Here is a 14,456-nt window from a genome sequence, read left to right as displayed (position 1 = left end):
ACCAGCAGCCATTCAAGGAATGGCATATGCTGCAACTATGAGAGGACAGCATTTCAACGCCTATGTTCAGAATTTGAAGAAAGAAAAAGGCTCCCAAAAAGGGGGGTCACCTGTTTTGCATGTGGACAAACAGGTCATATAAGTAAACATTGCCCCCATATGGAAATAAAAAAGAAGTCAAACCCAATGGGGGGCAAGGGCATCCCAGGAGGATTATGCCCTAGGTGTAAGAAAGGCCGGCATTGGAAAAATGAATGCAGGTCCAAGTTCCATAAGGATGGAACTCCTCTAACTGAGAAGGAAAAGCCAAAAAACGAGGAGGGGGGCATCCCCTCAGCCCCATAAGGAACCCGAACAATCACCTTTAAACCCATTAGCACCAGAATTTACTATACACAAACTGCCTAGGGCAACTCCAGGAAGTGCAGGGCTTGATCTTGCATCCCAACATGATTATATATTATCCCTTATGGATGGGATACAGCTTATAGATTCATATTTAAAAGGGCCATTACCAGAGGGAACTTTCAGACTAATCATAGGTAGAAGTTCCAACTTTAAAAGAAATTTTGAAGTCCTACCGGGGGTGATAGATTCAGATTTTATGGGACAAGTAAAAATTATGGTTAGACCATTAAAAGAAGTAGTCCAGATACATAAAGATCAAAGAATAGCCCAGATTTTATTGCTTAATTATGTGAAGTTTTCAAGTCCATGCCTAAAAGAAACAAGAGGAAGTGAGGGGTTTGGATCAACTGAAGTCATAGCCTGGACACAAGAAATAGATAAAGAAAGACCTTTTAAAACTATAAAAATAGAAGGAAAATCTATAACAGGGTTGTTAGACACTGGAGCAGATAGATCATGTATATCAGGAAAAGACTGGCCCAATACTTGGCCAATTATTAATACATCTTCAACTTTAGTAGGATTAGGATTAGCAACTAATGTAGCACAAAGCTCTAAAATATTAAAGTGGGAATGTGAAGATAAATCAGGAAAATTTCAACCTTATATTATTATGTCTTTACCTTTTTCCTTATGGGGGAGAGATATCATGCATGACATGGAAATAAAATTAACCACAGAAAATTTGGATGATAGACAAAATTTTTTCTAGGGGCCACTGATGAGTTATATGCAGATAAAATAATATGGAAAGATGACCAGCCAGTGTGGGTTGATCAGTGGCCCCTAACAGAAGAAAAAATACAAGCTGTAGAACAATTAGTGGCTGAACAAGTAAAATTAGGGCACTTAGAAGAATCTAATAGCCCATGGAATACACCTATTTTTACTATTAAGAAAAAATCAGGAAAATGGCGATTGTTACAAGACTTAAGAGCAATTAATAGTACCATGTATGATATGGGAGCATTACAGCCTGGCCTCCCTTCTCCAGTAACAGTTCCTGAGAATTACTTTATCATTATTATAGATCTGCAGGACTGCTTCTTCACCATTAAATTAAATCCTCAAGATTGTCAAAGGTTTGCTTTTAGCATTCCCTCTAGTAACTTCAAAAGACCATTTCCACAGTATCAATGGAAAGTTTTACCCCAGGGGATGAAGAATAGTCCTACTCTGTGTCAAAAATTTGTAGATAAAGCACTGACTAATGTTAGAAATGAGAATCCAGATACTTATATAATACATTATATGGATGATATATTGATAGCAAATGAGAAAAGAGAAATAGCTGAAAAAGTTTTACAAAAAATGATGAAAAATTTAAGTGATTATGGATTAGTTGTTGCTCCAGACAAAATTCAATATAATAGGCCATCAAATTATTTGGGTAAAAATATTAATAATGATAGCATTACTTCACAGAAAATGCATATTCGATTGGATAAATTAAAGACATTGAATGATTTCCAAAGGTTATTAGGAAATATAAATTGGGTGAGACCTTATTTAAAAATAACCACAGGAGAGTTACATCCACTATTTGATATACTAAAAGGGGAAGCTAACCCTAAATCTAGAAAATTAACCACTGAGGCATTACAAAAGATTAATTTAATAGAGGACAAATTACAAGAAGCAAAAGTGAAACAATTAAATTATGATAAAGAATGGGACTTAATTATTATTAAAACAAAATATACCCCAACTGGGTGTTTATGGCAAAATGGAGTATTGGAATGGTTGCATTTACCTCACACACAAGTCAAAATGGTCTCATCCTATATATATTTGTGTAGTCAATTAATTATTAAAGGGAGAATAAGATCACGAGAATTATTTGACAAAGAAATGCATAATATAATTGTCCCATATAAGCGACAAGAAATAGATTGTTTATTACAGACTGATAATGATTGGGGATTAGCATTACAAAATTATTCAGGACAAATAAAATATCATTTACCTCAAAATCCATTGTTAAAGTTTGTAAGAGAAACTGAGATAATCTTTCCTTTAAAAATAAGTCAAGAACCTCTAGATAAAGCCATACTAGTTTTTACTGATGGGTCTTCTAATGAAATATCCGCTGTCCATTTACCTGGGCAGCCCCAATTACAAAAAGAACTCAAAATATTTCTGCTCAATAGTCAGAAATTATAGCAGTGATTTTTAGCTCTTGAGTACGTGCCACAATCCATGAATCTTTACACTGATTCCAAGGATATAGTTAATTTGTTTCCTGCCACAGAAACTGCAATACTTTCAGGTTCCTCACGTATCCTGCCCTTATTACAGCAATTACAAAAGGTCATTCAAAATAGGCGAGAAAAAGTATTTGTAGGTCATATTAGAGGACACTCTAATTTGCCAGGCCCTCTTTCTTTCGGTAATACTGTTGCAGACATGCTTACAAAAGAAATAATAAGTACTGCACTTGAGCAAGCACAGGAAAGTCATCAACTTCATCATCAAAATGCCTTGGCATTAAAAAGAATGTTCCAAATAACTAGAGAACAAGCAAGACAAATAATAAAAAACTGCAATAAATGTCCAGAAGCCTATCATTCTCTAAAAATGGGTGTTAACCCCAGAGGCCTGAGGGCACAAATATTGTGGCAAATGGATGTAACTCATATATCAGAATTTGGTAGATTAGAATATGTGCATGTAACCATAGATACATATTCCCAAGCAGTAATGGCTACAGCAAGAACAGGAGAAGCAGTGAAAGATGTTATTCAGCATTTAATAGCTTGTTTTCTAGTCTTAGGTTTGCCTCAAAAAATAAAAACTGATAATGCTCCTGCTTATACATCTCAAGCTTTTGATAAATTTTGTCATGCCTGGGGAATTGTCCATAGTACAGGAATTCCCTATAATCCTCAGGGACAAGCAATTATTGAAAGAGCTCATCAGAATATAAAGTTACAATTGCAAAGATTAAAAGCCAATAATCAATACTATTCTCCTCATCAATTATTGAACCATGCTTTATTTACTATAATCCATTTGAATACCAATGAAAAAGGGTTGACCCCGATGCAGAGGCACTGGGGACCACAATTATTAAAATTTCAACCAAAAGTATATTGGAAAGACTTGTTAACAGGCACCTGGAAAGGGCCTGATGTACTAATAACCTCGGGAAGAGGATATGCATGTGTGTTTCCACAGGATGCTGAAGCACCCATCTGGATCCCAGACAAGCTCATCCGACCCGGCAATGAAGACCCGGACAGATCAAAAAAGAAAGCGCAGAACACAAATCAGAAAAATGACACGGAAACTGAAGAAGCTCCACCTCTCTGCCCCACAAGCGAAGACAACGAAAGAGGCGATACCTCCCACCTGGGGCCAAATAAAAAAACTGACTCGTGAAGCAGAAAACACCGTGGCTTCTGCAGGAAAGCCTCTTACTTTTGAAAACATGTTCCTTGCTATGCTTGCAATTTTGACTGCACAGGTAGTAACTGTCTCTGGTGACGTCTCTTGGGCTTATGTTCCACATCCACCCTTTCTTCATCCTGTAGGATGGGGTGAAGAAACGCAAATCAAAATAATGACTAATAATACCCTGCTTTTAGGTGGATATGAAGATTTTACTCCCTCTCATCAGACGTCACAGACACTACCCCAATTTGTGTAAAAATAAGAGGCAGAGTGCCTCCAGATTGCTTACTGATTAATTACAGAACTTTACTTACTGATGCACCTGATAGAAACTCTGGTGACCAGAATAACAAAAGGTTAATGTGGGAAATTGGAATTATGACATTAGGTTATTATAATTATAATGAATCTTATATTTTACCTTCAGAAAATATGCCATTACCAAATTGTTTTCAAATCTATCATGATAGAGATCAATTTTGGGATTCTTTTGTAAAATCACCTAAATGGTTAGAATGTGGATTTCAAAAGGCTTCAGTACATCAGCCTTATGGGTCAAATGATTACATCTATGATTATTCAGTAGAAAGTCCTGATTATGATTATACTGATTATTTAAAATATAGTTCTGAAAAATTTGGGGGATACACCCCTAATACACTTGGTGAGCCAATTAAACGATGGTTCACGCCTGGATGGGTGGCACCGGTCTTTGTGAGCCATTCAACTACCCATAATAAAACTGGTGTGCACCCCGGACTGTTTCGACTTTTTGCCGCAGCCAACATGTTACTTCTAAAGAAACCAAAAGAAACAGTTTCTACTTCGATTGGGATAAGAGCATGTGTTGGGTATCCATTTGGTATCCTAGCAGGAAAGCCAGAAAATGTAACTATAATTAATCAAGGAAAATCATATTATATAAAATGTCAGTCTTGTATTTTGACAAACTGTTTGACTTCAAATTTGAATAAGCAATATTCTGTTATAATTTTGCTACAGCGACCGGATTATGTTATGTTACCTGTTGATTTAAAAGAGGATCCGTGGTTTGATAATGCTGCCTTACAAACTTTTAAAAATCTTGATCTTTTGTTAAGACCCAAACGTTTTGTGGTTAGCCTTGTATTAGGAATAAGTGCCTTAATAGCAATTTTAATCTCTCTATCCATTTCTACTGCTGCTTTAGTAGAAGTCAAAACAGCTAACTTTGTAAATAATTTAAGCAAAAACGTTTCAATAGCCCTGGCTGAACAGCAAGCGATAGACCGATAGACCATAAGCTAAAAATGAAAGTAAATGCCTTAGAAGAAGCCGTCTTAGCAATTGGACAAGAAGTACAAAATTTAAAGGTACAGCTCTCCACTAGGTGCCATACTAGCTATAAATATATACGTGTAACACCATTAAAATACAACACGTCTTTTAATTGGAATGCAACCAAAAATCATTTGTTAGGAGTTTGGAAGGATAATGATATTTCTCATGATATAGAACAATTACAAGAAGAAATCTCCACAATCAGCAAAGCTCATTTAGATGTAGAAGATTTAGGCAATCTGGCAGAATCATTGAAAAGAGGATTACAATCACTTAATCCTTTCAGTTGGCTCCATACTATAATTACCATCGCCATTATTGCCAGAATAATTTTACTTATTATTCTTATTTTTCCAGTCCTTCTCAAAATAATCTACTCTTCTGTCTCCTCCCTTCGCCGAGACGTCCATGAACTTCATTTAAAAAATAAAAAGGGAAGAGATGTCACGCCACCTCCAGTAGAAGCCTGCGTGAGAAATCACCGGGCCGAGGCAGAAGCTTCAAGGAAGGATGCCTCCTGGATTCGGCTGCATCTCTAGTGGTCTTGGCGTTCCTAGCTGTACTCTCTTTGCTCTTATCTTTATGACTGGAATAATACTATTTATGTGCGGCAAAGGCTCAATGTTCCTTTATAGTTCTATGAAGCCTTCTGACAGGAGATTGGACAAGGATAGCAAGCAGTCTGAGATAAAAACTATTAAGTTATTAGCTTTAATAAACCTACTTAGGACTATTTTTGAGAATTCCTAAAAAGAAGATTATAGTAGAAATCTATAGCTTAAAAAGCCATACAGGAAGAAAAACTAGAAATATAGGCAAGTTAATATTAAAACCAGTGTAAGGCACAAAACACAATGAGAGCTAACTACTTAATGATTAAAAGTCAAATGGTGCCAAACTGCGTCCACAAGAAATAGCAACTGCAGGCTGTCACCAGGCTATTAGAGAACAATCTTTGCTCAACACACCTGCTTACCTCCCTGGAATAATTGCTTGTAGAAATGTAACCACATGTATAAACAAAGAAAATGTCCTTTTGCAATAATCTATTGTATATAAGCTGATGCCTTGCTTTTGCAAAATGCACTCAGATACAACTTCCTTGAGTTGTTGTGTCTGTTTGTCACTTGCCGAATCCTTGCCCACCGTTCCCGGGGTCCTGTTCCCGTCGGACTGATTGCTCCCGGCCGAGCTGGTCCGTCGCAGAGAGACAGAGAGGAAGATCTTCTGTCCGATGATTCATTCCCCAAGTGACCGCAATGGCCAGTGCTGTGCAGATCCGAAGCCAGGAGCCTGGAGCTTCCTCCATGTCTACCATGTGTGTGCATGGTCTCAAGGCTTTGGGCTGTCCTCCACTGCTTTCCCAGGCCACAAGCAGAAAGCTGGATGGGAAATGGGGCTGCCAGGATTAGAACCAGCGCCCATATGGGATCTTGGCACGTTCAAGGTGAGGATTTTTGCCTCTAGACTAATGTACTGGGTCCAATGTTTGAATATCTTAAAAACAGGACATCTCAGAGTCAGAGCTTAGTTTAGACATTATCTGAAATACTGGCATGCCACATGGGCACCTGTGGTCATGTCAGATGCCAAATCCTGCTATTGCAGCTGGTAAAGCAATGGAAGATGGCCCAAGTCTTTGGCCCCTTTTACCCATGTGGAGATCTGGAAGAGGCTCCTGGCTCCTGGATTTGGATCAATTCACTGTGTTCATTTAGGAAATTAACCAGCAGATGGAAGTCTTTATTCTTTCTCTCTCTCCCCTACACCCTCTTTTTTTTTTTTCTGTAACTCTGCAGTTTAAATGAAAAATAAATAATTTTTTAAAATGTTTGAAAGAAAAAAAACCACTAAGGGAAGAGTTGCGATTTTAAAATAAGAAACCATTTTACTTGGGGCCAGAGTGGTTGCTCCCAGGCTAATACTCAACCTGCAAGCTCAAGCCTCTCTTATACATGGGCACCTTTTCATGTCCCGCTGATCTGCTTCCAGTTCAGCTCCCTGCCTGGTAAAGTAGCAGAGGGTGCTCCCCCAGGAGCCTTTTCATTTATTTATTTTTAATTTTTTTTATAATATATATATATTTTTTATTTTGTCAATCTTTACATAGTTAATTTGGGCAAAAAGGGTCAAGGGCTACAGGAAAGTGGGTAAGACTATTATTTCCATATTGTTTCCTTCATATATCTGAGGTAGAGGGGGATATTGAGGGAGAAGCCCCACCCGGTTTCCCACCCACCCCAAGTCCCGCATGTGGGGCATGCTCTGAGATACTCGTTGAAGTGGTTTCAATAGGTCACCAGTTTTGAAATTGCTGCCAATCTTGCCTCTCCAAACACAATGAGGTTGTTGAAAAATCCATTAATTGACATTGTCCATCATAGCGTCTCTATTTGCCCGGTATTTTGTTGCCAACCTATAGCTGAGGTGGTTGATTAACTTGTTCCATCTTCTGTCCCTTCATGGTTAGGGTTCTGAGTCTGGCATTTCAATTGGGGAGATCACCAAAGAAACTTCGTCTGAGGTGTTCCCAGGCCAGATACTTGTATGCACCAGCAAGCACAGGGCCCAGCACAGTCCATTACCTGGTCAGCTGGTAGTTGCAATTGCTGGGTTGGTTCTGTTTTCAGCCCCACCTTCTACTGGAACCAATGGGTGTTGCAGTCCAGCCTGGTTCTGCACAGCACATACTTGGTCTTCACCGAAACCAGTGGGAGCTGCATCCTGATGAGAGCGGCCCACAATAACCCCCACCAGGCCCACCCCCTACCCTGGTTTGCCAATATGTGTGGCAGACCAGTCCAATCTGTCCCACATCCCCCCTGGCTCTCGTACATGGCAAATGGCATTGAAGCTTGGATCCATCTAACCAGCTCAACAGTCAAGCCTTCACGGGTGTGGTTGAGTGCCTCTCTGTCTAGCTACCCCAGCCCCTGTCCTAGTTCTCGTGCCCTCCCGTGGGAGTGGTAACCCAAGAGGGGGGAACCCACTATTTCCCTCCCAGGTCTCTCACTCCCGGATTGTGCACTTTCCAGGTGGTTCTGCAGTTTAACTTGACAGGATTAGCCCCAGCGCCAGTTTCTGCCAGCTGATGCTACGGCTATGCCCAAACAGCCCTCTCCCATTCTAATTGTAGGTTGCACCCATAGGAACAATCCACCCATCCTGGCTTTTCCCTGATCTAGTCCACATGAGGCGCACAGGTGTTGTAGCCCTGCTTAGTCTGGTCTGCCCCCATCCCAGTTCATGCTCTCCAGTGGGAGTAGCTGTCCAGCAGGGGAACCTCCCCTTATTCCCCCGCTGGCTCTGTCCCCTCCCCTCCTGTTTCTCACGTGTGCTGGACGGGCACTGCAGTCACATCCGGCACAGTCAACCTCATCCTGGCATTCTGTAGTGTGGACTGGTTTTTATCGCAACCAAACCTGGCTCGACCCTTACTCTGTTCTGGTGCTCGGATTTGCCAGTGATGACGTTAACTGATTAGCCTGGTCTGCCCCCAATCCATGCCTAATGTATGCCAGTGGGAAACTTCTTGTGGCCTGCTCTGGGCTGTTTCCATTCATGCTTCTTGCGCTTACCCGTGGGGTCTGTGTCCTGCCAGAGGAGTTGCCCAGGCTCCTCCATCAGAACCTCTCCCAGTGCTGGATTTTGCGCATGCCAGTGGGTCCATGAGCCAGTCCTACTCAGTTCCTGACTAGCTTTCGACCCAAGCTGGTTCTTGTTGTTGGATATTTCAGCCCAGCCAAGGCTCGTCCAGTCCATTCCCACATATGGCCCCCCAGGAGCCTATTCAGGAAAACAGAGCCTAAGTCCTTGAATCATCTACTGCCTTCCAGTGTCACATGACAAGGAAGCTGGAGCAGCTGGGGACTCCTGCAGGGGCTGTGGCTGTCTCAGAAGCATTTTAGCTGCTGTGGGAAATGCCCACCCCCCTGCTTGTCTTGGTGTAATGCTGTAAATTTCCCTCTAGGAAAGATGATTGAAAGTTGGAGACACAGAAAGGGGATACAAATGCTCTCTCTGAGATTTAAGAACTCGGCTAAGCTGTAACCATGTAGCTAGGTCAGACAGACCAGAGACCACAGCGCCCCCACCAGGATGCTGACAAAGTAGCGCCTCCCTTTGCTGTCTTAGGGCTGAGCTGTTGGTACAGCGGGTAAGATGCCACTAGGGACACCCCCATCCCATAGCGGAGCCCAGGTTCAAGTCCCGGGTTTCCTGTGACCCCAGCTTCCTGTTACTGTGCACTTTGGGAGGCAACAGTGAGGCCTAAGGACAGTCTTTACTTCTTTCCGTGAAATCTGCCTTTCAAATAAAAATAAATAAAACTTAAAGAAAAAAAAGATGAAACGTGGGATGCTGAATCCTATCTGAGTGCTTGGTTTAAGTCTTGGCACCGCTTTTGGCCACGCTTCCTCCCAACACACAGCACCCTCCTCTGGGACAACAAAGGAGGGCGGACGTGGACCCACATGGATGCAAGGCTCTGGCTTCGACCTGCCCCGACGCCAGGTGCTGTGTGCATTTGGGGAATGAGCCAGGGGATAGGAGACACTCTCTCTTTCAATAAGATGAAAAAATTTCAAATTAATAAAAATAATGTTTCTTAGACTTTGTTTTATTTTTATTGGACAGTCAGATATACAGAGAGGAGGAGAGACAAAGAGGAAGATCTTCTGTCTGAGGAATCACTCCCCAAGTGACTGCAATGGCCAGAGTTGTGCTGATCCAAAGCCAAGAGCCCGAAGCGTCTTCCAGGTCTCCCATGTGGGTGCAGTGTCCCAAGGCTTTGGACTGTCCTCAACTGCTTTCCCGGGCCACAAGCAGGGAGCTGAATTGCATCAGGGCTGCCAGGATTAGAACTGGCACTCATGTAGGATTCCGGTGTGTGCAAGGTGAAGACTTTAGCCACTAGTCTACTGTACTGAGCCCATTAAATATATAAAAATATGTGTTATCTCTCCCTCATCCTGTGGTGCTTTCTGTTCACAGGCCCAGGGACTCCCAGTCTGGGTGACAGAGGGGTTAATTGTGGGCTCTCAGAGAACACAGACGCCTTTGACCTTGGCTGTGCCCTGTCTGGATGTGAACAGCGGGAGCTGAAACATCACAAGCTGAGACTGCAATGACTGCCCCTCCCCCCGACATCCCAGCTAAACAGGAGGGTGCCCAGGGCTTCATACAGCTGACCAGGTACCTGACTCCCTCCCACAACCCTCAGTACCTACTGAGAGTCCCACCTACTCCTCAGCACCCTGGGAGAAGGTCAGAGGTCAGCAGTGGAGTGTGGCTCAGAACTGGGTGCCCGTGTTTCCCATCTCCTAACTACTGGGGATCCCAGGTGAGACTTCTGTAAGAGGGGCCAACTGCACTGGGGGCTGTGCCGCAGCCAGGTACGATCAAAGAAACCAAGCAACAAAATGAACACAGGGAGATGGGAGCCCAGGGCTGAACCCAAGTGAGCTTTGCTGCCCAGGCCCCATGCAGCCTCCACTGCCTTGGCCCATGAGACAGCACAGCCTGACCACCTCTGAGTCCTGTGATGGCAGGTGTTGGTGGGCATTTCCTACCACAGAGACCAGGACACTGGGGCAGCTAAGCCGGGTCAACAGTGACCATGACAAAGCCTAATGGACGGAGCTCTGCTTGGGCACAGCCTCGCCCTCACCCAGAGCCTGCCAGCCTCTCCTGTCCCCATCTGCAGCTGACTCAACACAGCAAACACATAGAATCTGGAAGGTTCTAGTTGCTTCTGTTTATTTTCACCACAAATTGTAGGGATTACCTCCTTTAATTATCTCACCAAGACCTCAGAGAGGAATTGGAAAAAATGATTTGCTGTTCAGATCTGCACAGGGAAGGATGAAGCTGCAGCAGGTGCACCTGACTTGAGTCAGGGATGGAGGTGCCCACGCTGGGCTGGGAGGGCCAGGCTCCCACCTCACACTGTGCCCATAGGAACACACTCAGCTGCCTGTGCAGGAAGGGAGGGTGGGACTTTTTGAAGTCACAAGGATGAAGACTTGACCAAGTCTGTCCCAAAAAGGCAGTTGTCTCACATTACAGAAACAGGGTAACAAATTCAGGTCACTGTACCTGGAGACAGGAACAGCAAAGCACACATGAAAATGTGCGAATACAAGGAATCCCTCAGCCCCTCTGTGTCCCCTCAGCAATGGCCACTCTCCCCTTGAGGCCCTCCAGGTCTTACCTTTCAGGCTGTGAGAGAGCAGTCAGAGCCCTGGGAACTGTCACCACCTGGGAGAACCAATTAGGACTTGGTGAGAGCCCAGGATGTGACTGACGGAGCAGCTACCAGATGGACTGCTCCAGGGCCATCTGACTTGGCAAGGGCCTTGGGGCTCCTCCACCCTCAAACACACCCCAGTGCTTACCTGCAGCCTTAGTGTAGTTTCCTCCTTTCCCACCTGTGACAGAAAACAACTAGTGAGAGGCAGGGAGAAGGCAGAACCTGACATGCGCAGAGGAAGCCCAGAGGACTGGCTCATCTCAGAGAAGATTCCAGAACTGTGGCTGGCAGACCCAGGAAAGGGTCAGGAGGTGCCTCTCCTGTAGCTGGGACCTCCCCCTGACCTGGGACTGCTGAAACTCAGGTCCCCATGAGCAGAGTCATCCCCATGGAGTGTTTGTTCTCCACCTTCACTTTTGTTTCACACCAGAGCCAGTGTGAGCACCCGGGGCTCAGCTGGGGGTGCAGGTGTGTGCAGGTTGTTTCCCAGGTTTGGGAAGGGAGACTTTCCCACAGGGGACAGGAAACCCCGCCCCCGCCCTCACCCTGCCCTACCTGATCTTTTTCTCCTTATCATCACCACAGCTGTGACCACAGCTCCAATGAGCACAGCTGCCAGGAGGACCAGGCCAGCGATGACTCCCCACACGGGCACAGTGGGCTGAGGAGGCTCTGAGAGGGGAAGGGAGGGTGAGGCGCTCTGACCCCAGATCTCAGCCCTGCCCCTGATGAAGGCTCTGCCCCTTCCTGCCCTCCTTACCCCATCTCAGGCTGAGGGGCTCAGGCAGCCCCTCATGGTACACCTGGCAAGTGTATCTGTGCTCCTCTCCAGCAGACACCAGCACAGCTGCCCACTTCTGGAAGGTTCCATCGCCTGCAGGCCTGGTCTCTATCAGCTCTGTGTCCTGGGTCAGGTCTTCCCCATCCCGCTGCCAGGTCAGTGCGATGTCCTTGGGGTAGAAGCCGAGGGCCCAGCACCTCAGGGTGGCCTCTTGGTCAGAGATGGCGTGGTGGGTCACATGTGCTGTGGGTGGGTCTGAGAGAAGACTTGAAAAATTCAAACCTTTTGTGTTCTTTAAGGGGCAGCAAAGCTACATTCAGTGGGCATCTTGAGAGTGGACAGGAGGACTGGGGCGTGGGGGGAGTGCCCCTGCCCAGGTCCTTTCTCTTCGATAAGGCAACAGTGAGCCTCTGGTGCTGCCCCAAAGCCCAGGAGGGTATAACCGCTGAGGAGAGGTGGACACTGGCTGGGTCCCACTTTCTTCCCCTCTTTAAATCCAGCCCAGCCCCGCGCACCTGTGCGCTTCAGAGTCTCCTGGCCCATCTCCAGGTATTTGCGCAGCCACTCCACACACCTGCCCTCCAGGTAGGACCTTTGGTGCTGTGCATAGCCTGCTGCTTCCATCTTTTGCTTGGTGATCTGAGCTGCCACATTGGCCGCGGTCCAGGAGCGCAGGTCCTCATTCAGGGCGATGTAGTCAGTGCCGTCGTAGGCATACTGCCGGTACCCGCGGAGGAGGCGCCCGTCCTCCCCGACCTCGCAGCCGGACATCCTCTGGATGGTGTGAGAGCCTGTCCCGCCCGCGGTCAGCCCTGGCCACGCAGCTCCGCCCCGCCCTCACCGACCCGCGGGGATTTCGCCCGAAACTGAAAACGAAACCCGGTTGCGCCCCGCGGGTTCCTCTCGTCGAGGGTCTCCGCGGGGCGCGCAGTCTCGGGGTGGGGGACCTCGGCCCCGGGGACCCGGAGCGCCCTGGGCGCACGTGGGGAGGGGTCGGGTCACTCACCCGCCTTGCTCTGGTTGTAGTAGTGGAGCAGGGTGTTCAGGCTCACGCGGTTCATCTGTGCGTTGTCCTTGCAGATCTGCGTGTTCCGGTCCCAGTACTCCTGCTCCAACTGCTGCATCCACGGCGCCCGCGGCTCCATCCTCGGGTTCTCGGCGTCGCTGTCGAAGCGAGTGATCTGCGTGTCGTCCACGTAGCCGACTTCGATGTAGCGGGGCTCCCCGAGGCCGGGCCGGGACATGGCAGTTCTGAAATACCTCAGGGAGTGGGAGCCTGGGAGAGAAGGGTAGAGATCGGTGCAGGACGCCGGGAAACGCGTTTGCTGGGACGGCTGGGGGGAAGGGTCCGAGGGGTCGCGAAACGGAAAAGGGGCGGCGGGGAAGGGTCTGTGTGAGGGGAGGGCCGAGGTGGGGACGTCAGCGCAGGGGGCGGCGAAGTGGTGACCTCCAGGGGTCCTGTGTCCCCTCCGCGCTCCCCTCGCTCCTGCCCCGCAGAGCCCGTCTCCCTCCCGACCCGCACTCACCCGCCCGGGTCTCGGTCAGGGCCAGGGCCCCCGCGAGCAGCAGGAGGAGGGTCCGGGGCGCCACGGACCCCATCCTGGGAGTCTGGGGAGACTTTGATCTCGGTGACTTAGTGTCGACTTAATAACCTGGATCTGGCGGCGCTGATTGGCTCGTCGGGAAATGGCATGTCCAATGGGAGTGTCCAGGTAGAAGGAGCTTACTCCAACTGGGAGAGGAAAGTGAGGTGGGGGACTCACCACCTTGGCTTCCCTGGCCCAGACCTGCCCTGGCACTGAGACCCTGAGGGCCACGCGGGGACCCGGGACTGTGCCCTAAGCCTGTGCCATCCTTCTTTCCTGGCTTCCAACGCCCGCAGCTTCTTCCGGGTCTACGTGTGGGTGCAGAGTCCCACGGCTTAGAGCTGTCCTTTCCCAGGCCACAAACAAGTAGCTGGATGGAAGTGGAGCTGCCAGGATAAGAACCGGCGTCCTTATGGGATCCCGGTGCGTGCAAGGCGAGGACTTCAGCCACTAGGTTACCGCGCCAGGCTCCATATTAATTCTAATCCAGAAACATGGAATATTTTTCCCATAGTTTGTGTCTTCTACCTCTTTCATTAATGTTGTATGGTTTTCATTATAGAGATCTTTCACACCTTTGGCTAAATGGAGCCCAAGGTGTTTCATTTTTTTTTTTTGCAGCTGTTGTGAATGGGAAGACCTGGTTCACACAGGGGCTGAAGCACATGTCCTCATGTGTCTGCCTCTCAGAGATGTGAAGTTCAGGTTCCCCAGTTTC

At 46.7% G+C, this 14,456-nt stretch overlaps 1 protein-coding gene across 5 annotated transcripts in view; it reads right to left on the bottom strand.

Annotated features, from left to right (window-relative positions):
* Positions 1-708: 708 nt before the first annotated feature.
* LOC121166813 (class I histocompatibility antigen, Gogo-B*0101 alpha chain-like) overlaps positions 709-14,456 on the bottom strand; it is a 32,266-nt gene continuing 18,518 nt past the window's right edge. The window contains exons 1-8 of one of the 5 annotated variants that reach the window (XM_040996103.1): positions 13,679-13,764; positions 13,159-13,428; positions 12,668-12,943; positions 12,132-12,407; positions 11,927-12,043; positions 11,517-11,549; positions 11,333-11,379; positions 709-768 (exon numbers count right to left, since the gene is read on the bottom strand). In XM_040996103.1, the coding sequence (XP_040852037.1) occupies positions 11,336-11,379; positions 11,517-11,549; positions 11,927-12,043; positions 12,132-12,407; positions 12,668-12,943; positions 13,159-13,428; positions 13,679-13,751 (1,089 nt within the window). In that variant the 5' untranslated portion in view covers positions 13,752-13,764 and the 3' untranslated portion in view covers positions 709-768; positions 11,333-11,335. Of the gene's footprint in view, positions 769-10,914; positions 11,096-11,332; positions 11,380-11,516; positions 11,550-11,926; positions 12,044-12,131; positions 12,408-12,667; positions 12,944-13,158; positions 13,429-13,678; positions 13,765-14,456 lie in introns of those variants that run through there. The other 4 variants (XM_040996102.1, XM_040996104.1, XM_040996107.1 and 1 more) reach the window with 4 other exon arrangements.

The sequence above is a fragment of the Ochotona curzoniae genome, unplaced genomic scaffold (genome assembly GCF_017591425.1).
Source record: "Ochotona curzoniae isolate NIBS_2020 unplaced genomic scaffold, NIBS_Ocur_1.0 patch24, whole genome shotgun sequence".
NCBI classification, from domain to species: domain Eukaryota; kingdom Metazoa; phylum Chordata; class Mammalia; order Lagomorpha; family Ochotonidae; genus Ochotona; species Ochotona curzoniae.
This window is presented reverse-complemented; position numbering and strand designations above follow the sequence as displayed.